The sequence below is a fragment of the Megalops cyprinoides genome, chromosome 14, assembly GCF_013368585.1.
Source record: "Megalops cyprinoides isolate fMegCyp1 chromosome 14, fMegCyp1.pri, whole genome shotgun sequence".
Taxonomy (NCBI): domain Eukaryota; kingdom Metazoa; phylum Chordata; class Actinopteri; order Elopiformes; family Megalopidae; genus Megalops; species Megalops cyprinoides.
The window spans coordinates 15,433,069-15,455,047 of NC_050596.1; the positions used below are offsets into that span (position 1 = coordinate 15,433,069).

The 21,979-nt window shown below is 37.4% G+C and overlaps 1 protein-coding gene across 1 annotated transcript; it reads left to right on the forward strand.

Annotated features, from left to right (window-relative positions):
• The first annotated feature begins 244 nt into the window (after positions 1-244).
• On the forward strand, positions 245-4,430 carry LOC118789096 (endothelin receptor type B-like). The gene is made up of 7 exons (XM_036545411.1): positions 245-484; positions 1,642-1,754; positions 1,855-2,059; positions 2,697-2,846; positions 3,149-3,282; positions 3,367-3,475; positions 4,299-4,430. Exons 1-7 carry the CDS (start codon positions 266-268, stop codon positions 4,428-4,430), a joined length of 1,062 nt encoding a protein of 353 aa, XP_036401304.1. The 5' UTR covers positions 245-265.
• Positions 4,431-21,979: the final 17,549 nt, after the last annotated feature.

The following is a 21,979-nucleotide window of genomic DNA, read 5'->3' on the forward strand; positions in this document are numbered from 1 at the left end:
CAGATAACTAAGAAACTTCGAGCAGTTTCAAGACAATATGGCGAAAGGATTTTTCATACTTTTTCAACTATTTCTGGTGCTCGCGGAAACCCTGACTTTAGTCTGTGCTCAGACAAAGGATGAGTACCCAAAGCCCGCTGCAAACGAAGCTCTCCTCGCTGCAGCGACTCCGACGCAGGAATCTGGAAGCGACAGAGATAGCCTTACCTCCAACATTTCCAGCCCCTGGTCCATGACACCCGGGCGATCCAGACATCACCCGCCCATGTGTTCTGGACCGACTGAAATCAGGGATACGTTTAAGTATATTAACACTGTTGTCTCATGTCTTGTATTCGTCGTTGGGATAATCGGGAACTCGACACTGCTGAGAATTATCTACAAAAATAAAGGCATGAGGAATGGACCCAACTTCCTAATTGGCAGTCTGGCTTTGGGAGACCTTTTACACATTGTGATAGATATACCCATTAATGTGTACAAGGTGAGTTGGTCGTATTCGCGGTTGTAGTGCATGCAAACTAATCCCACCCTGCATTAATTTTTATATCTAATAAAAATGTTGTTATACTGCAGGGTATTCCTGCTCAATTATTATAATTGCAGTAGAGACATACAGTACTGCTATTTCTTTTAGAATGTTAAAGCTGAATTGTTCCGGTTTATAAATTATTGCTGGGCTGTACTACACGCTGTAGTATTGTAACCTTTAAGGAACAGTTTTTCAGGCCTACTCATCAGCATTATCAATATGTGGGGATAGTAGTGGTTAGTGTGCTAACGTTTTATGCATATTATCGAAATACTATAAAAGCAACTTAATCTATAATCCTGTCAATGCAATGTATCTAGTGGTTGCCCAAAAGAACTTTAAAAAGGAGAAAGCATATTATTTCCGCATAATTTACCAAAATCACGGTTCAGAAAGCATTATAGAAATTCTGTTTTTCATTATAACAATGGATAGTTATTTCATTTGAAAGTAACATTGGAAAGCAATGTGTGGTTAGAAACGTGTAACAAGTCTGACTTGGGCAGTTTTTGCAGACTGATTATTCTTGTAAAAAATATGTGTGCTATGTTTGAGTGTTGTGTGTATATGAATTCCCTGTTGGTTCCCCAAGAGTCTCATGGGTGTAAACATGTTTACATTAATGTCCCATAGAAGTAAAACCACCACAAGTTGTAAAGCAGTACAGAGTTCCATTTGAATTGTCTCCAGAATGATAGATAACCCTAACTCCATGGCCAAATTTAATAAAACCATGTTCTTTGAGTAATATATTCATGTAAGTGGTACTGTGTGTGACTGCCACACTCATAATGGCAAGTAAGAAAAAGCAAATGGAACACTTGGTTATGTGTGTCTCCTGAGGTGATGAGCAATGTTAGTTGATCTTTAAATGAACCTGGGCCTTAGTGAAGGGCCATGAAAAACTGGCCTTGGAATGGTTGCAATTACTATGCATGTATATTGAACACTTCCTCAATCCTTTACTATAGAACTAAGCAGTTCAGTGTATACCGGTTATTGTGGCCCTCACTTTTAGACATTAGCTTAGGTCTGGAGTATTGACATGAAAAACATTGGATTAACTAGGTCATTGACTTGCAAACTAACAGGCTCCTCTTTACCATCAGCTCCTGGCTGTGGACTGGCCATTTGGTGTTGGGCTCTGTAAACTGGTACCATTCATTCAGAAAGCATCTGTTGGAATTACCGTCTTGAGTCTTTGTGCATTGAGCATTGACAGGTATATAAATATTCTAAATTAACTTGAAATGCAGTGGAATTTAATATGTGTGCTTATTTTATCCGTCGCATCAAAAATTATTTTCCTGGTCATTTTTTAGGTATCGAGCTGTTGCATCCTGGAATCGCATCAAAGGAATCGGTGTGCCTAAGTGGACAGCAATAGAAATCACTTTGATATGGGTTATATCAATTATCCTAGCTGTGCCTGAAGCTATTGCATTTGACATGATAGCAATGGAATACAAAGGGGAGCATCTGAGAATATGTCTGCTCAACCCCATGCAGACATCCCAGTTCATGCAGGTAATGGATTCATGCCTTTGTAAAGACTGTTAAGCAATAAAATGAGAATTGGAAGATTTTTTTTTTTTTTGAAAACTTTTTTTTTGATATTTTACCTGATAAAAATCCTTGAACGTGTGTTTCAAAATCTGTATTAGATTTTATTACATTACTGTTCTATGATGAGCATATTGTTTTATATGGCATATTCAGTAAAAATATATCAGTAGATTACAATGTTTAAGACATGTATGACCTGACAGTGCAGTCCATAGACAAACAAAAACAAGCAACCACATTCACATTGAAAAATAAAGCTGCGCATAGAGAAGATGACATGAATCATTGCAGCCAAGCCTGGGCTATGCACTCATTTTGAAAATAAAATCCTTCAGAGTTTACCGGGGTGTATTAAGCACACACCAAGTAAATGTTCCTCAGCAGATGATTTTCTAAATGTTCTAAAGGATATCCAGTCACTTTCATTTGGTTTCATTTTCTCATAAAGCCACTTGTGACATCAAAAAATATTCATGGTCTGCTTTACTTGTCTGAAAATATATGTCCAAATGTACAGCAGCTTTTATGTTATGAATGGATGTGCTGTTATGATAAAAGAGTCAATGTTCTCCGCTGTTTTGTCCTTTACATCTGTTAGTTTTATAAAACGGCGAAAGACTGGTGGCTTTTCAGCTTCTATTTCTGCATGCCTCTGGCCTGCACTGCCATCTTCTACTCGCTCATGACCTGTGAGATGCTGAGGAAGAAGAATGGGATGCAGATTGCCTTGACTGACCACCTGAAGCAGGTAAGGAATCAGGTGTAGTGGGTCTAAGCACACAGGTTCATTAGATTTTGCAGTATGTTGTAGCAGGTAGGGAGCTGGAGCTGAAATGGAGTTGTTGAGGGCTGATATCCAAGGCGAAACACTCCTGGTGTGTCCTCGTGCAAAAGCCATAACCTTAACAGCATCAGTTGAATCCACATGCAAAAATTAATCATTGTTAACTGGACATCATTAATAATTGTACTCTGGACAAAGCTGTCTGCTGAGCAAATATATAATGTAAATAACCTCTGAGGATTTTTTTTTCCTCTTACCACCTACAGAGACGTGAAGTGGCCAAGACAGTTTTCTGTTTGGTCCTGGTGTTTGCCCTCTGCTGGCTGCCGCTGCACCTCAGCAGAATCTTGAAATTGACCATTTATGATGAAAAGGACCCTAATCGTTGTGAGCTGCTAAGGTAAGGCCCTAATAAATGACCCTTATAAGCAGTGTCCAACACTGAAGATCACTGCTCACATGCATCATTTTTGTGTCTCACCAGCTTTTTCCTCATCCTGGACTATATTGGTATCAACATGGCCTCTGTGAACTCCTGCATCAATCCCATTGCTCTGTACATGGTCAGCAAGAGGTTCAAGAGCTGCTTTAGGGTAAGCATCAACAAGGAGATTTCCAAGCTGTTACTTTTCTGTCTGACCAATAGGTTTCATTTCAGGGGTGAAGTCGGTCATGTTCACACAACAGGAATAGTATGACTGCCTTGCTGTTGTACTTTGGTGAGGGTGTGTTCTGACACATTAAGTAAGAAGAGCTCAATTGCTATGACAGGTGACTGCTACCTGTGCCTCAAGAGTGAGAGCGCTCTCCGAGATATGAATGGAGACAGAGAGAGCATACTATCATGATTTAATGGCTGTACACCATTCCATTTCCGGGAAACCACAATCAGTACACTATAGAATCTACTTATTTGATAGACATAGAACTGACTACTACATAAGGGCCACCTATTGGGGAAATGAACATTTAAGTCATGCCAATGTATGTATGTTTCCTACCTTACAAATGTCAAGTATGCTGTTTTTAAAGGAAAAGACATACTATCCAGTCAATTTCCCACTGTAGTGGAGATTCAAAATTTCCATTTTGGCTTCATCTTGAATGTTATGCAAGTATGACTATCAGTGTAATATAGTGGTTTAATCTGATGGGTTTTCGACAGCCACTCATTTGCTTTTATTATTATTATTTTTTTGTTTGTTTTGTTTTTGGTGGCATATTCAATCGACTAATGTGCATTAAATTGACTAAAATTTGATTCATGTCAAATCCTGAAGCTGTAGATTGCTCCACAAATGTGTCTTCTTTATGTGGAGTGCAAGGAATCCACAACAAATGTAGCATTTTCCAACTGCTTTGTTGTTGTCCTGTCATACACTGTTCATGTGACATGGCACTGTGATCTTCCTGCAGTCTTGTTTGTGTTGCTGGTGCACATCTGCGGAGATGCTGGATGAGAAGCAGTCATGCATGAAGTCAAAGATCAACGATCGCGGCTCGGAGCAAAGCAACTCCCGAGGTAGCAATAAGTACACCTCTGCCTGAAGAGGGCGCCATTTTGTCTGGCGTGTGTGTGTGTGTGTGTGTGTGTGTGTGTGTGTGTGTATAAGCCTTCTTGCTTTGTGGATAAATTGAGAAAGTCTGTAAAATGGTGGTAGCAAAGTGACATGACTTTAGATTGGCGTGAGTACTGGAGTAATGCTGTATGTGTGTCCTACTTGCTAAATATCCCACCAGTCTAGACACTGGAAGTTATAAAATGAACGAAGAGAATGAACAAAGAGACTTATAAAATGAATTCAGACACTTTTTCTATGCAAATCTGTTAACTCCTCTTGCTTGAAACTGTGTGGATGTGGACATAGCCTGATAGCTACATGAACATAAGGGGTCACAATCTAGAGGGGGCTGTTGTACTTGTTGTACTTATGTCATACTTGTGTTTACAGCATCACATTATTCCATTCTTGAGGTTTGACCATTCTAACAATTCACATATATTTTTTTTTTTGTTTCATGGTTGTTCTGCAGTACACTTTTGGGTATTAAATATACCTACTGTTAGATGACAACTGTTTTTGTACTGATTTTTATTATGAATTATTGAATAAGTGTTAGTGCTTAAAATGGCACTAAGGGCTGGTACCCTGTTTGAACTATTGAATTATATATTATATATTATACATATAAATGGGTGGGATTTATATGGCAAGACTCTAATCTTTGACTAGCATGACTTGCCTGGTTACATGGATTCATAAATATATAATACAGGGCATAGTGTGAAGGTCATGTCTTGCTGCACTATAATCCAGACTGATCAAATGATAAAATTAATGACAATCTTTTGAGAAACCCACATAAATAAATTTTTCAGAAAAGGACTACTTTCAGCTAGACACTGAAATAAATTTAATATTGTGTCTTTTTTGTGTTGGACAGTTCGGCTGGCTGCCTTCTAACTGTGTAAATTGGACACACAGTCAAGTAAGCACTGGCCTTTGAAGGACAATAAGTGTAAAGGAACAGCATAGTAATACTGCCATGGTAATAAGATTTTGTAGCAAATGTTTAATACAAGCGTATTGCTCAAGATTTTTGCTGGATGAAGATGAATGTTAAATATACAGTATGTTAAATGTATGAACTTTTTATCTGCAGTGTATTACTTGTGATTTAACATCTGCAACATTTCAGATCCTCCTTCACCTAAAAACAGATTTTAAGCACTTTTAAAATCTTGAACAAAATATTTTGAGTCTCTAGCAAAGTGAACATAACATAACATAAGTTAATAAAATTAACCACAGAAGAAATCTATGGCATATACAGTATCATATGTCTGGTTAAAAAATGGAGGTTGTTTAATGTATATAGACTTTTACTTACTTTTAGGTACACATTTTTAACAATTGCTTGTGGAGGCACTTTTTTTAGATTGATCATCTTCATGATCAGGTAATCTCAGTATTTTGATATTACAGACATACTCATATATCACAACAGTATGATAAATAACTCAGGATTCTGATGTTACCAAAAGTAGCAGATATTTGTTCAAAATCCAGAATTATGTATCTCCTGATCTTTTGATATTACCAATGGGTTATGTGCCTTCTTATGTATTTTTATGGTGTCTTGTCAAGGCCCTTTTTGGAGGTTCATATCTCAGGACACTGATGTTCTTTCAATTGAAATATGTCTCTTTAGAGAACAATTGTGGCTATATCAAAACCCTTATATATCATCATATAACAAAATAAATATGGTCCCAACGAGCCACACTTTTAATACTTACACAACCCCTGTTGTATAAGTATTCAAACAATAAACACTCATTTATGTATTATGTAATGTTATATAAGGAGCAAGCAGACAATGAACCTGGGCCTTACTGAATTCGTTACCCATGGTCTCATAACACTGTTTGTGCAATTGTGTGTGAATACGCACATGATACATTGAGGTAGTGTTTTTTATGTGTGTTTGTGTCTTTTATTTTACCCATGTTGAAAATGTATGATAGCAATATCTATTTCTACTTCCTCGTTTATTCGTTTTTTTTTTTTTCACTTCAAAAGCTCTTTAAATGCCTCATTACATTTAATTAATGATTTGTCATTTTATTTAATCAAATGTGCTATTTTTATATTAGCATTCTTGTATTAGTATTGTACACATTATGTATAGCTATTTTTTGTGTTTCATATTTTTATAATTGTGTATCTAAATTGTTAACACCTTACCTGTATCTATTTCTACTGTGCTTAAATGAAATTAAACAATACCAGAACTTACCATGTCCACATTACAAATGTGTCAATGTCATTGAAGTAAATAATAATAAAAAAAAAATATTCAGACACATTTTATTACAGTTGTGGTCTAAAGTCAGATTTTGGCAATCTTTTCAGAACTACTTTGTCTACTTCTTGAGCCACTTAAACTTCCTGCAGTCATAAGTGAATGGATTATTTATGACAAATTTTATATCTGGATGAAATATTCAAACAGACCCAAGTCATTATATGAGGGCTTGCAGTAAACTTGTCACAATGTGCTATTCCAGATCATTGATTCTGATTTTGATATCTGATGAAAATGTGTTCCCACAGTCCACGTTGTCAAATAGAAACATTTTTAAATGTTTGATATTGTAAAGATGGGAAGGATTTAATTGGGTCAAGTCAAATTCTTTGCAAGACAGGGCAGTTCCAGCTAAATAGATGTGTTGTGTCCTTTTCGAAACCACAGAACATCCTAGACAGAATGCCACAGTGCATTACTCATTTAGGTGTTATTTAACAGGAAAACATCTAGTCATTGAATATACCTTGTATAACAGGATACTGAAAACTTTGCAAGAAATGTACTCAGAAAGAAATCATGTGCGCATACACACACACACACACACACACACACACACACACACACACACACAACACAACACACATACACACACAAACATTGTATATGGATATGTCTTCTGTATCTCCAGAGAGGACATATCCGTAGATGACAATGTCACGTTGTCTTATATGGATGATTTTAACTGTTAAAGCTCACTCTAACATTCAGGAGTATTTGTCTAAAGAGTGTATTTCTTTGCTATGTGTCTTTTAACTTTTGGTCACAGAAGTGTATTTCAGTAATGGCTATAACCACCGGCAGATCTGTTTCCTGGTGTTAAGAATACTGTCTCTTCAACTCACTCCATACTCTCTACTGTTCTGTCAGTGCTCACCTGGTCCATGATGTCACCAGCTTCAATAAATCATCTTCATAATCCTCCATCACCATTTTATTCATTCAGGTGTGAACTCTAAGACCTTATCATACTAAGGCTTTTTTTCATGAAGATTGTATCTTGTCACACTTGCTTTTTTGTGAAAAATAATTAAACAAATCCTTGTATAGTATCCATACAGCAATGCAGACTAGCATAAGCAACTACTATAGCCAGGAAACTGTGGAGATAGCAAAAACATTTGGTCCTATTTGGTCCTAGGGGTACTATTTGTGCAGTTACATAACCTGTGGTTGTGAATGCAGTCTTTTTCTTGGTGTGTTTGTTTTCCTATTTTGTTTGTGTTAGAAATTATATAAGCAAGTGCGTTACAAATGACTGCAACACAAGGACAGTTATTATCTCCAAGCCTTCTAAGAGTGCTCATAATGGGAAGACATAATGGGATGGCTGGAAAAGCTCAATGGCATACAAACACCCAGAGGTTTGAGTGTGAAAATCAGTCCAATTAATAAAGAGAAATGCATTAACTGCCAAATGCAGTTCCGTCTCTCGGTGACCGAATTGATTGACTCAAATGTATTTCCAATTGATTTGTGCATGCGTTATGTCTTAAGACAGCTATGTCTGTCGTAGCATGAAGCAAAGAGATAGGGTGATAGAACTGGGTCAAGAGGAGGTGGAAAGGAGGGGGAGAAGCACAGAGCACCTGATCCGTCATGGCACGAAGCTAGACCAAGATAGGAAGATATCAGACAAACATCATATGCTTGAATGCCTCTTATGGTTACAGTGACATTTGTGAAACTTGGGAAGAAGGCTTATCGGCTTCCGATTAATTAGTTTGGAATATGCTTTAAATTTACTTTTTGTTCTGTCCAGGGGAAGTATGTGGACAGAACAAAATTTCTGCATTTTCATTGTACTGGAACTTGGAGGTCAAACTATGCTGCACTACAGCTGGAACTATGCTAGCTGGACTAGCTTTTTTTTTTAAATATATCAATCAAAATAGAAAAATTATAGTTATTCTGATTATGCACAATTATTTAGACAATGCATATTATGGGTGGAAATGTAAATTATTAAGTCTGAGTTTACCTGCTGTTATGTTTTTCTCACATAGGAGGTCTGTATCCTTATGTAACAGGGCAGTCAATAAAACTAAGTAATATGAATACATGGATATAACACACTACTAACTCCAGAAAAATGCTGCATTCACCACAGAAGAAATTTTCTGTTTCCTCTGATCTGCATAAAAAGCTGCAATTGTAAGCAACATATTGCAGAACGTCGCTATAGCCCTTTATTCATATAACCATGACAACAGCTTTGATACAGAGCGTTATGAAAACTTCTCTGAAAGTTTTATCTGTTATCTCTCTTATGAGTCATGTGACTTGAAAGCATGACACATGGGATCATGTGAGCGATGCTGATAATGTCAAGCTCTCTTGTGACCGTACTGTGTCCCCCTGAGCTAACTGTTCTTCATGCATGTCCAATTAGTCCATAAAAGCGCTTTGTCCCACTAAGTCAGACACCCCCCCTTCCTAGCCAAATTTTCAGTAATTGCTTACAATGGCTCCAGTCATACTGGCCACATCACTGGGTTCTCCAGTACTGTCAAAATATTTATACCTGTTCTTCTACTCCTACTTGACCGAAACTTTTCACATTCTGCTGTTGCCATTTCAGCTGTTGTGGTTTGGTTTCCCTCCACCAATTGTTTTAAATGTCTTTACTTCTCCAATTGTTTTACTGCCTCTAGCTGTATGGTGATGTCAGCAGCACTTGCCAAATCAAAGAAGCAAAACAGAAAAGTGTGCACGTGGGTATATTATTCCAAACTAGTACAAAAGTATGTCATCGCTGAAATTCACAAATTCCATACTCACTGGGTGAGATGGAGTTTGAAGTACGACAGATCTTACTGAGATAAAAAAAAAAAAAAAGTTTTGGTTGCTTTTGGAAGAACATTTGTAAAATGCATATGAACACCATAGCTTGGAATTTCATAAAACAGTAATACTAAAATGATGACAATTTCTTGCAAGCACCTTAATCAAAAATAGATTTTTTTTCAATTTTCAGCACAAAATTATCAGTTAGGCTTTTCTGAGAACTGCTCTGACAGAAATCAAATAAATAAAAATGAAGAGAATAGGCAGTGAAAAATTCACTACTATTCTTAGATTCTTGTCACATTTTTTTAAATGTTGCACATCAGATGTCAAATAACACTGACTCTTCATCAGACTAATCTTGTAATAACTGAGCACATAGATCCCCCCGCTACCTCTCAGAGAAGAACTGAAGGCAAAGCAAAGGCAATTTAATAAGTGAAAGAAAAAAAATCATAGCATTTTAATGAAGAGATTGACAAATTTATCATGGTCGTGTAATGCTCTGCTCAACAGCAATTCATTCTACCAGCCACGCTTACACTGAGTGTTGCCAGTTATTACAGCAAGAACTCACACATAGTGTACAAAACAGATAACCAGACAGGTGTGGCTCTTCAGCTGATGGCTGTCTTACTTCATGTACATTTCTCACACTCACAATGGCAATTAAACAGCAGGAAATGAAGTTAGGTTTGGTTTGCTGTGAGTAAGACTGCAAGTGGAAGTCTATGCATAGAACAAGGGTGTCTTGAAATGTGTGTGTGGTATTTTCTCCCAAACCAACCCCTTTTGGTGTATTTGGCTCAACTAGTTCTTTAGCCATATTTACCTCATGCTAAACACTCTGTAATCTGTAATTTTGAGAGAAGGACACAAATGCCACCATCAGGCAGCATGTTGTTTTGCCAACATGATGACCCTCTTAGTGACTTTATTTAGAAAAGAGCAACAAATCTACCAACTTTTTCAGACCAATGATGAAAATGTTAGTGTTCAGACTTCCAACGCATTTAGTAACAATTGTGGTTTGCCACAGCAGCAGCTGACAACCAAGCACATAATCTTGTTTAAGCAGTACTTTTCCTCTTGAACAATTCTGTCAGAGAATGAAATTGCATGCTGGATGGGTTGGGTAAGGACTAAGTGTGTCCCAAAATGAACATTTGAAACCTCCTCCCTTCCCTCTGATCACCGACTGAGTGGCCCATTTGATATCTGCAAATGAGGGAGGGAGTTGAGGGAGATGCGGGAGAAGCTTCTCAGCACAGCAGAAGTCATTATGAGGCGCCTCATAAATCACTGCAGCCACATTAGCCTGGCTGTGTCTTTGTCATAGGTACACTACTGAAGAACCCACAGAGCAGGCATGGGAGGGAGTTGGAAGTGGAGAGTAACCAGTAGGGGGTGCCAAGCCACATATTCAGGTTTCAGTGGTACACAAAAATGACAGGAGTTTTGGCATTGTACTGCACTCCATATTGGTCACACATAAAAAAAAAACCTTCTTATGTTATATAATTTTTGTATAGTTTCACAGAATTTCAAGATTTTGCTCTCTCCTGGATTATTATTATTATTATTATTATTATTGAGTCAGTGTGTAGGAAAGACATCATGACCTTGGCAAACTTGGATATAAAATCTGGCCAGAGGGTTGACTCTTCTCTATATGAAATGTGCATTGGAATATTCTGTATTGCTCCCTGTCATATGGTCTGTGTTTTGGGTATACTCAGGTGCCAGGACTTTGACTATTATGTTGCCAGACAATGCAGTGAAGCTGGAATCTGGTCATCTCCACATTCACATTGTATTATAGGTCTGTAGAGGGTCAGTCTCACAAAAAGAGAGTAATATTGTAAAGAAATTTCTGTAAATCGGTCAAAAATTACATGGGAAGCTCTGTTCTCCATATCTATTTTATCCTAACAAGGAATGCAATCAATGCCCACTAAGCTTTTTTTTCTGTTCTTTTACTACTATTGCGATAATCAATGTTTTACCATTAATTCAGTGATCCATTCCAATAAGATACCTGTATAGCAGCATTTTTGAATCTCTCATGTTTGGAGTCCTGCAAGAAACAGACAAACAAATAAATATCATTTTGGCATAGCTTGCCAGCAGGAAAAAATGTCTTTATTTTATAGTATTGGGAGCTACTGTCAAAAACATGTCAAGTTCTTTTGACCTAGTCTTCTGTCTGTATGTGTATGTATCCCATTTAAAGAGCTTGAAACAGTGATCAATGTTTAAATGACTAATCAGGAAAACTGAAGCTTTTATGTGCTGAGGCAAGAGTTCATGAAATATGCATAAATTGATGATGTTTTGCAGGAATATAGATGTGCCATGCATCTTGTAATGAAAACAAGTCCACAATTAATATACATACACAGATGCTAGTGAAAATTTTAAGTAACTTTTTTATTAGAATGACTAATTGTACTTGTGTTTAGCTAAAAAGTTGGATAACATTATAAACCTCTATGATCAGAGCAGAGTTAATCTGCATACTTGGTGTACATGTTTATCTTGCTTCTAATTCTAATTCATAATTACACTGAAAACAGGCGATACTGTTTAAAAAAGCAGATTTGGAGAATTTACATTCCTTTTATGTTGGTGAGAGTATGAGCTCTCACAAATGTGACATTGTTTACTGCTTATGTGCTTGTCGAGTGTTTTTAAACAGTAGATGACACTACTGAACAGATCAAAACAGTATATGCACATATTGATTTTTTCTTCCGAAAGTGTGACCTCATTTCAAGCTTTATTAATGTTCAGTGGAGTGTATTTTTGTATTTTTGTATTTTTTTTCATGTTTTGAAAACATTAAATTATTTATAAGGTATAAGAGCTAACTGATAACATTGTTTAGTCATGTACTGAATATAAATATGCAAAATTGTCATAAGCAGAATCAAGATGCATCTGATAAAGTGAGGCAAATAGAAATGGTGCCTTGTCCTTTGCTGCAAACGTGTTGTCACCAAACTTGGACTGGTCCTGGTTTCTGTTAAAAAGGTTTTTTTTTTTTTTTTTTTCAAATTCCTATTACTTCTCTGGTCTCCTATGTAAAAACATAACATAAGGTTTGTGGCATGCTGTGCTAATGATTATGCAACCATTACTTTGTGAACAAAAGACATCAAACAAAAGACTAATACTATTTAATAATATATAATATATTGTCCTGAATGTTGCACTTGTCCATATGGAGGCATGACTGGTGTATACAAGAGCTAGTAGTTTGGCTGGCTTGCGAGCTCTTGTTTTGCCAGCGTAGACCTTGTATAAATGTGCTCCTCTCAGAGATTTGTGACTGTGTTGTTACTCGTTTTGTCTGCCGTTTTGTTCACTTCACGTTTCTGCAGCGCGCATGCCCATTTGTTTTACAATTAAGGCAGGAACCGAGTATAAAACCTCTAATAGGGTAAACATGCTTGTTATCGCTTTTGTCAAATGAGCTCCTTTGAGTATAAATGCCCTTATTCTACAAATAAGGAATAAACATTTCTCTGTTTCAGGCCATGAATTATGATTGCTTTTAAAGGACAACAGCATAACAAAACATTCAAGCCTTGGTAAAGGAAAACTTGATCAGCCTTTATAGCAGTGGTGTCCACCAGGATTTCGTTAGCTTCTCAACTTCATTCTAGCTCAGGTCTAAGTTATTTAAAAGGGAAACTGACTGAATATGAACCTGAAAGACCTGTTACTTCTGATGTCTGCTTGACAAGCATTTCCAGATCTTGCCAAACTATGGATTTCTAAAACCAGGTGTGGACACCATTGTTCTAAAGCAAAACAGTCAACCATCTTAAGATCATTTTGGCATGTGTACAATGCTAAATGTAAAATTGCACTACCACTTGTAACATCCCACCTCAAATCAGCTGATGAGAATTTAACATCCCAGGTGTCTCCAAGTGACCTGATATTACAGATCATGATATCTTACCTGATATATTACTGTACTAGCTGATCTCTCAGATAGATGTCAGATAGACCCCTCTCCACTCCCCACCCCAACTCCCTAAGGAATGGTACAAACATTCTTAGTAATATGCAACATAGTAAATTTGCTGACTGCAGTAGCAGACACAGCTATCTAACATTTTGATATTAAAGCATGACACAATTCAGAATATGAGTCCTTTAGGTCCTTTACGGCATTGAAAAACATATTTTAAGATCCTCCGAGCTTGATAAAACACTCAAACCTTTGAGTTCCTTCATGAAATTAATGTACATTTAACAGCAGCTACCTTCTGATTTGCTTTGTGACTGGGGCTGAAAGAAACAATAAAAAACCCTAATATGTCTTTATTTATTCTTATTGTTATTAGTAGTAGTAGTAGTGGTAGTGGTATAGCAGTACTCTTCAGTTTGACGGAAGATTCCATTATGACATGTTTCACCACACAGGGGTGCTGTTTCCCCTCAAACGGTTCTGGTACATCTATAAATGTACCAATGAAATCCTTGCCAAATTATTACTCGCACACTTTAGTTTGTTACCCATTTTATCACTTAAGGAGTTCTTGTTGAAGACATTTTCAGTGTATGGTGTTGATTCTGGATCAGGGAATGCAAGTAGACATACTGGGCAAAGAATAAGTAGTGGAAAAGTTACAATTTGCAGTGTATGCCACAAACAACTCTGTGTGTAATGAAATTTAGATTAGAGGTTTCATTCAGAAAATCAAATAGTAAAACGTAAAAGCACAGGGCTGAAGTTTTCTTTTTTCCCCCAACAAAGATCATCAAGACCACAGTCCATTACTTTGTAATGTTTTACTCTCTCTGATAAGGAGATCACAGCACTGCTCACATACCCTGTTAAGCAGTTCACGCTTACCCAAGTCCACTTACCTTATAATTACTTCCTCTACATTATAGGATATTCCAAAGCATTCTAATTATGCATTTCATAGGAAATTGTATTATAGTATAATTTAATTAAAATATCATTTCTCTGTCTTGGTGTATGTTTTATCAAGCACTTTTTTAATGCATTGCCTTTTATTTCCAGTTATGTCCAGCCTACTATCATAGTTTCTTTTTTTCCTCTTCTTTTGTGCTGTTTGGGCCAATATATGGCACAGCTTAAATCAGGAACTTGTTATGACACATCAGTGCAATAGGGACCATGATGTCTGTCTCACCCCTGAATTACAGCACATGTTAATTGTTGTCATCACCCAATCAAATTAAATTTGTGTGAGCTTGGATAGCAGAATAGTACAAGCACATGCTCTTATAAACAATAAGCCTAAATAGTCTTAAAAAGCATTTCACTTTGCTAAACAAAGCGCTCCCCTTATGGAGTCATAGCTATGCAACATCACTGCATGTCATCGCAAGCAACACAAAATATTGTTTGAGGGTTTTTCATAGACTTGCATCTATGACATCTATGAAAATATAGTTTTGCCCTCTGGAGTTGGAAAAATGCTTTGGTCCTATTGCCTTTTTTTTCTCCCACAGAATCTATTATGTTGTTACATTTCAGATTTTGTCATATGCGCTTTGTTTTACTTGTTAACTTAACTGTTAACTTGTTGGCCCTTCTCTGCTCCTTTCTTGCTAAGATGTTTTTCACTTTTCAGTTTTAAGATGACAAATTCAGAGACACTGGAATGGAACTGCTGTTTGTTTTCCTGAAGATGAACAGTACCAGAAACTCAAGAGACCATCACAGGCATGGTGCAAAAACAACCCAGCAACATTAACTTTGAACAAAAGAGTTGTGGTATGGTTCCTTTTTCTAATCTCTCATCAAACAGGCCCCAGAAATCACTTCTCTTGATGGGTCCCAAGATGCCTGAGACTGCGGATTAATTAAACACTGTGAAATTAATAAAACGGCAGGGTGGCAGGTATAGGGACTTCATCACAACTTCACACACAAACCTGACAAGCATTTCCTGTGTAGTGGCAGTTATTAATTTGTCCTACATTTGATGATAGTATATGATTACATATGTGTGTGTGTTGAAAGCTAAAAGATTAAAAGGCATGGAAGACGGAATGTTACAAATGATGAAAATAGGAGCTCCCTGTATCAAAGTACGAACCTGTGTTTGATCTGTTCTATAAATTAATTAAAATTTTCACTGCTGTATAATAATTTGGTGCAAATTAGATGGAAATGAGATAAAATATTAATTTAGCTATCTGGGGAATCTGCCTGGAGGGCTTTTGAGTCTTCAGTCTGGCTCAAAATGCTGTCCATATGGCAATTATGTACAACAGTGTTGTGAGAGGATTGGTGTGATGCCTACTGGCAGAGCGAAGGCTTCCTGTGACATACTGCTGCCAGGATCTGATAGGAGTAGAGGGGGATAATGAGGCTGTTGTAAGTCTTAAGAGTAGAGTCTGCCCCAAGGGTAGCATATCTTAGTGCTGGCTCTTCATTGTTGTATGTACAGCCAGTGATTAAATTCAGTTTCTTTCCTCTTCATAAACTTTGGCAGTACTTCCACTGTGACTTTTGGACAGTTCATCTTTCATGTTGTGAGCCTCTAAATATCTGTTTAGCGTGGCTACCACATTGTTTATATGTTACTACACGTCAGGCAAAGTCTTGCTACAATGCATTTGCAGGTCTGTTGAGGAGCTTAAGGTCCTGCACGGTGTCATATTTATCAGCAATAGATTGAAGACCTTTTTATGTAAAAAGGTGAAAAACATCAATATAATTTGAATTAGGGCGGCAGTGTAGCACAGTGGTAAGGAGCAGGACTCAAAGCCGCAATTTTACTGGCTTGATTCCCCACTGGGGCCTCAGTAAATATCCAGCGGTAAAAATGGATGACATGTAAAAATTGTATCCTATGTAAGTCGCTCTGGATAAGAACATCTGCTAAATTCCAATAATGTAATCAATTGTTAAACCACAGAAATGATACATAACTGTCTATCAAACTATCTATAGTGTCATAAAGGAATGGATTACATCCAGGGCTTTCTCTTGGTATGTTTTTTTCACATTCTTTCATGCTGTGAGTATGTTCTTTCTTATGGGGTGACTGTAGTGGTGAAACTTTCACTAGGAGAATATTTTAGGTTTAATATCAGTCTTCTGTTCCTCTTAATTTTCTGGCATGCTCAAAAATCTCTACACTAAACTCAGAGCACACACACATTTGGTTCAAAGAGTCCTTGTCAAAAAAGGTTTTGGTCATTATTATTGGAATTCATTATAATTAGATTTTTGATTTGCTCAGTGGATGCCTTTAGGCAGGATTCAGAGAAAACACAGATTTACAATAAACATAGTAGTTTTAAGGGAATACAATAATTTCAAGTCGTATTGAAATAAAACACAAACAGTGTATTTCTGCATTACAAGAATATATCTTTATAGAATAAGCATAATACAAAAGAAAGAAGACTTGATAATGTAGAAAAAGGAACACACCATCATAAAATAAGTGATCAGAGTAAGCAGTGCACAAATATTTCACAGTGATCTGCAGCTTGTGGCAGAAGTGAAAGGCACTGGGCCGCTGAAATGGAACTACTAAGCAATTAGTTTGCATTTTGGTCCTGCATGTGTAGCAGGAAACATAGCTTCAGGCAGGGAAACTTCAGACAGACTCAGGCTCATACCGTTATGCTGAACTGCGAGCGGTCACTCAGCCATGGAATTAAAAATAATTTAATTCTTGTACCACAGCCATGCTAATTTCTACAGTTTATGATACACCAATCCAGTTGTGTTACTGCCCTTTTGAAAATACAGATAGGGATGAAAGTATCACAGTGCTCTAAGCGCTCTTACAGAGATGCATATGTATGTTTGCCTTTTTTGCATGCTGTTTTGAGGGCAACTGTACATCTTGTTTTCTCTCTAGGCACTCTAGCCAGTCAATTCAAAAAATAAAAAAAGCAATCACACTTACTGTGCAAACTCAGTAGACATTACACATCACATTACAGAAGCATCTATCATGAAAAGGGAATCTCTCAAGGGGTGACTGAAGATGTGTGGAAAGTTTTTTTTTTTTTTTCTTTTTTCAAAAAGTCTGGCAACATTCACGTTGAAGGAAAAAAAAAATCAATGAATGTAATTGTTGGAGAGAATGCGAGATGCCATGATCTTTGAAATGGCCACAAAAGCCTAATCCATGGAAGCTGTGAGTTAGTATGGCAATGGGCAACCAACAAACACACAATGAATACAGAGTTTAACACAGAAGTACCAAATGAAGAACAAATATGCGCATTCTGAATGGGGTCTCTAAAGCAAACAAAAACTGTTATGGGGTTACTTTTCGGTTACTCTTCACACGCAGACATTCAAACCGTCCCACAGACTTGAGTCTGAATCTCTTGCCTGCATTTAGTTACGTCATTTTGCATGCTGCAATGTGCATTGCCTGCAAACACCAGCAGAGTAAACAAGCTGGACCGGGCTCACCTCGGCGACCCTGTGAAATTCCTCTGGTCTCTTCCTGTTTTGACGGTTGACGGAGAGAGCGCGGCCGAGCAAGAGAGAGAGAGCAAAGCCCACAGCCGGCCGGCGTGGGTGGGAACTCCCCCTCCGCCAGTCGTGCTGGAATCTGGGTCTGCGCCTTCCCATTAGCACAGGAGTGCAGACTCCTGGTCCCACTGCCAGGAGCTCCGGCTCTGTGAGCTCACAAAGCCCCGTTTGTTCCCCGGGCCACAGGGCTCCCTGGGCACCTTCGGCTCAAAGGAGGGAGCCCAGGACACAAAAGCCATTCAGTTTCAGACACTGGAATTCCGGCTTTGAACGTTTGTTTCCCTTCTCCTCTCTTGACAGTGTCCAGTGGCTACAGAAGCAGATCTCGCTTCGGAGAGTGGCAACGCAGAGCAGATCGACTGATCAGAGTCTGGGGATCTTCACACCTCTGAGGAAATCGGTTGAATCAGCTTTGTTTCTTTAAAGCATCATTTCTGTAGCTCTTCTAAGCACGATTATTGCATTTATTTTTTTATTTTTCCTAGTTTATTACATGTTTAGTTTGATCAGTAGAATTTCATAGAAGATATCATGTGTGGCCGCTGACAAATTCGGGCCCTTGAAGATGCATGTGTGTGTGCGAGCCATCAGGCGGCCCTGGACATGTCGTGCCTGTCACCATCCTTTAAGCGCAAAGCTCGGAAATGGATTAATATTATATAGCCCACGGAAGCTTTAGGCCTGTCGTTACAGCTCTGTGTAACCACCTCCGTGCGATGAAAACCAGAAAAGATCACATTGCTGAGATATGCACGTCAGTTTTTTGTAAGATATCATAAAGTAAATGTCTCCCTTATGACGGGAAGAAACTTAGAAGGGAGTGAAGGGCACTTCACTCCAAATCTTCCCACAATAGGTTCATTCATTCTCAGGTGGCTATCACTGAAGATTAAAGCGGTCTATGCCATAAAGGTCATGCAAAAGGTTGAGTCATGGAGCACAATGTTTCCTTCTAATGTTTATGTAAATTTGTTTAAAGTTCTAATTCATGAATTACATGATAATTGCATAATCCCCTAGGCTATCTGCTCTATAGATGCTTGTAATTGTGTATTTTTTGCGGTGACATGTTTTAGTTAATATAGTTAGTTAGTTAGTATTAGTTATATTTTAGTTTTAGTTTAGTTTAGAGTTAACAGCTTATCAATAGCTTACAGTTCACCCTCACAAAGGCTTTGTCAACATTTAGTTGGCAACAAAAAGGAATAATTGCTTCTATTGCACATGATAAATGAAACAACTCACAAATGTATCATTTTTGAGACCTAGGTGACCTTATTGTGTGAAAACTGACAAAATCCTAAATATTTTCCCATTTTATTGAGTAAAATTGTCCATAATTTGCTTACATAAGAAACATGTTGGGAAAGAGATTGTAAGAATTCTGAATATCGCATGTCAGCAAACAGAGAAATTGATTTTTTCTTTTCATATACTCCCTCCTCTACACATCACATCACATCTAGGGTAACCAGGACATTATGGTGGGGTACATTATGCAGAGGAAGAGGAGATCTGGAAAGAAACATGACTCTTAATAAATGCGCCCTGCGCTCAAAAAGTAAAGTGCACCATGACCAAATCCTTCATAAGTGGAAGGAACTAAGTGATTTGTGTTTGATGTAGCTGAGTTTTCTTCTTGAGTGACATTACTGATTTGTAGTAAGTATGCTTCAAAGGGGCTCTATTATAAATGGTCTGCTGAATAGCCCAATTTTAAAGATGATGTCCATCACAGATGAGTGTTTATAACTTCAAAGTGTCCAAGTTTGGAAATAATAACTCTAATTAAGTCATTGTGTGTACAAAGAGAAGGTTTAGGCTAAACTGATGAGACGGGTCTGTCGTGGAGAAGTGACGAGACAATGTAATTTTAAAAAATGCCATGAATAGCTACACTAAATGATACCAGTTCATCTGTGATTAAAACATGTTGCAATTTGCAGTTTGTGACCTCAACTAGATGGCACTTTTTCTGTATTCATTTTCTTTCAGCGCTTCCTCCAAGCTGTCTCACTGCAACAAAGCTTCCAAGAGGGAACTCTGCATAACTGTGACATTGTTATGGTTAATTCAAGTGGAAGTGATGACCCACAGTAGGGCTAGCACACCACTTATCTTGCCAAATTCACTAGTTGGCAATTTGCAGTTTCAAACATGCCAAAGTGCCCATGTTAATCCACAATTAATTAATGGTAAGGAGAAAGCCCCTTCAAACATTCCAGGTCGCATTATGTAAAAACAACATTACCCTCAGATAGAATGAGTTTTACTTGCAAAAATGAATATAGCTTAACCGTAATCTAAGATTTAAGTCAATACAGCCAATCTTAAAAAAATAAAGGGAAAACCAGAAAGAGAACATCAGAACAGAACAGAGTTGTGTTTCCTATCCCTCAGCTGAGAGGTAGCTAGAGAGGTAGCTGTTAACTATTGATAGCCATATGTGTGTGTGTGTGTGTGTGTGTGTGTGTGCGTGTGTGTGTGTGTGTGTGTGTGTGTGTGTGTGTGTGTGTACTCATTACTCATATTCTTGTGGTATTTTATTCAAAATCAGCATAATTCCTTTCCTTTCCCACTTTCAGCTATCACTTATCAGTTGGTTTGCTACACTATGCTACTCATAACACATGGTGAATTGGTCCATTAATTCAGTTCTGACATACTGTGAGTACAACTTAAAGACACAAGAAGTCTTCTTCTTCCCCAGCAAAGATCTGAGCATTTACCATCCGCTGACAGTGCTTTTACATTTTTTTCAATTCATCCCCCTGCACCCATAAATTGATGACAAATGCTTGTTTTACACTTATTGAGAAAAGAAAGCAGAAAGAGAGAGTGGCAAAAAGTAACTGGGGATCAGACATCCTAATAATTTTCAGTAGACAGTGTGCATTGATATGGTATATCTATTTTTTGTTAATGCGCTTATTTGTTTTTGACTATGTATTTGAAAAGTGTTGTACATTTCAGCATTGTAGAGAAGCGGTTGCCATTAGGAGGTTTTATTAGGGTCATTTCTATTAGCATTCACTGGTAAATTAAACTGATATTCTTGGAAATGTAACGATTTTACACACAGTAGTTTCTCTTTTGTGAACCCCACTGGTCTCATTCTTTCCAGAAAATTCAGATCTTTGAAGGATTTCTCATGCTGTGTGCCATAGCATTGTTTTTTCCAAAACACTGGAAAAAACATACGGTAGATAATTTTTTCTAAGTCCCTTACTTAAGATTTCACCTTCATTTTATTTCAAATCATGTGATTTCTCAGGAGAACTGGCATTTGCAATGCATTAGTTCACTTCAATGAAGAAGCCAAAGTGTAAAGTAATTACCCTCAGCTTTGGAAATCAACCGCTGCACTCAGTGGGAGCTGCGATTTTAACTGCAGTATCACACAAGTACATATATATCAATTTGCCACAAACAGATCAAATCCTGTGACGCTCTGCTAAATTTTTAATTCATACTAGACGTTCATCTTACCCCTTGATCAAACAGAGGTTTTTGGCTTCAGTTAAACTCCAGAGTTCGTTTTTTTCCCACCACTTAAAGTCTGTTTCTAGCATCAAAAGAAATATTGTGATTACCATTATGGGTAGCTAACATTTCAGACCATGCAGTCATCATAAAAATAAAATCATAAATCACATTTATTAACCATTTGTCCTCTGAAGGCTGTACACACCTTTATGGTACCTTCATTTATTGCTATACATTCACCACGTTACAGTGCATCAAGCATTTGTACATAAACACAAAAATGTGAATGACAGAATATAGAATACTAATGCAAGGATTGTTGTAAATATACACTGTATACATAGTGTGTTTTTGAGGCAGTGTTGCCCTCATTTTTTAAATTGTTATGCAAAAAAAAAAAACACATCCTACATTCATTTATGAAAATGGACAGCCAAGAATAATGTAGGGCTTT

Coding starts and splice junctions, on each gene's coding strand:
- LOC118789096 (XM_036545411.1), top strand. CDS start 266: ATGTGTTCTGGACCGACTGAAATCAGGGATACGTTTAAGTATATTAAC. Junction 1,755..1,854: donor TGTGCATTGAGCATTGACAG/GTATATAAATAT, acceptor GTCATTTTTTAG/GTATCGAGCTGTTGCATCCT. Junction 2,060..2,696: donor AGACATCCCAGTTCATGCAG/GTAATGGATTCA, acceptor TACATCTGTTAG/TTTTATAAAACGGCGAAAGA.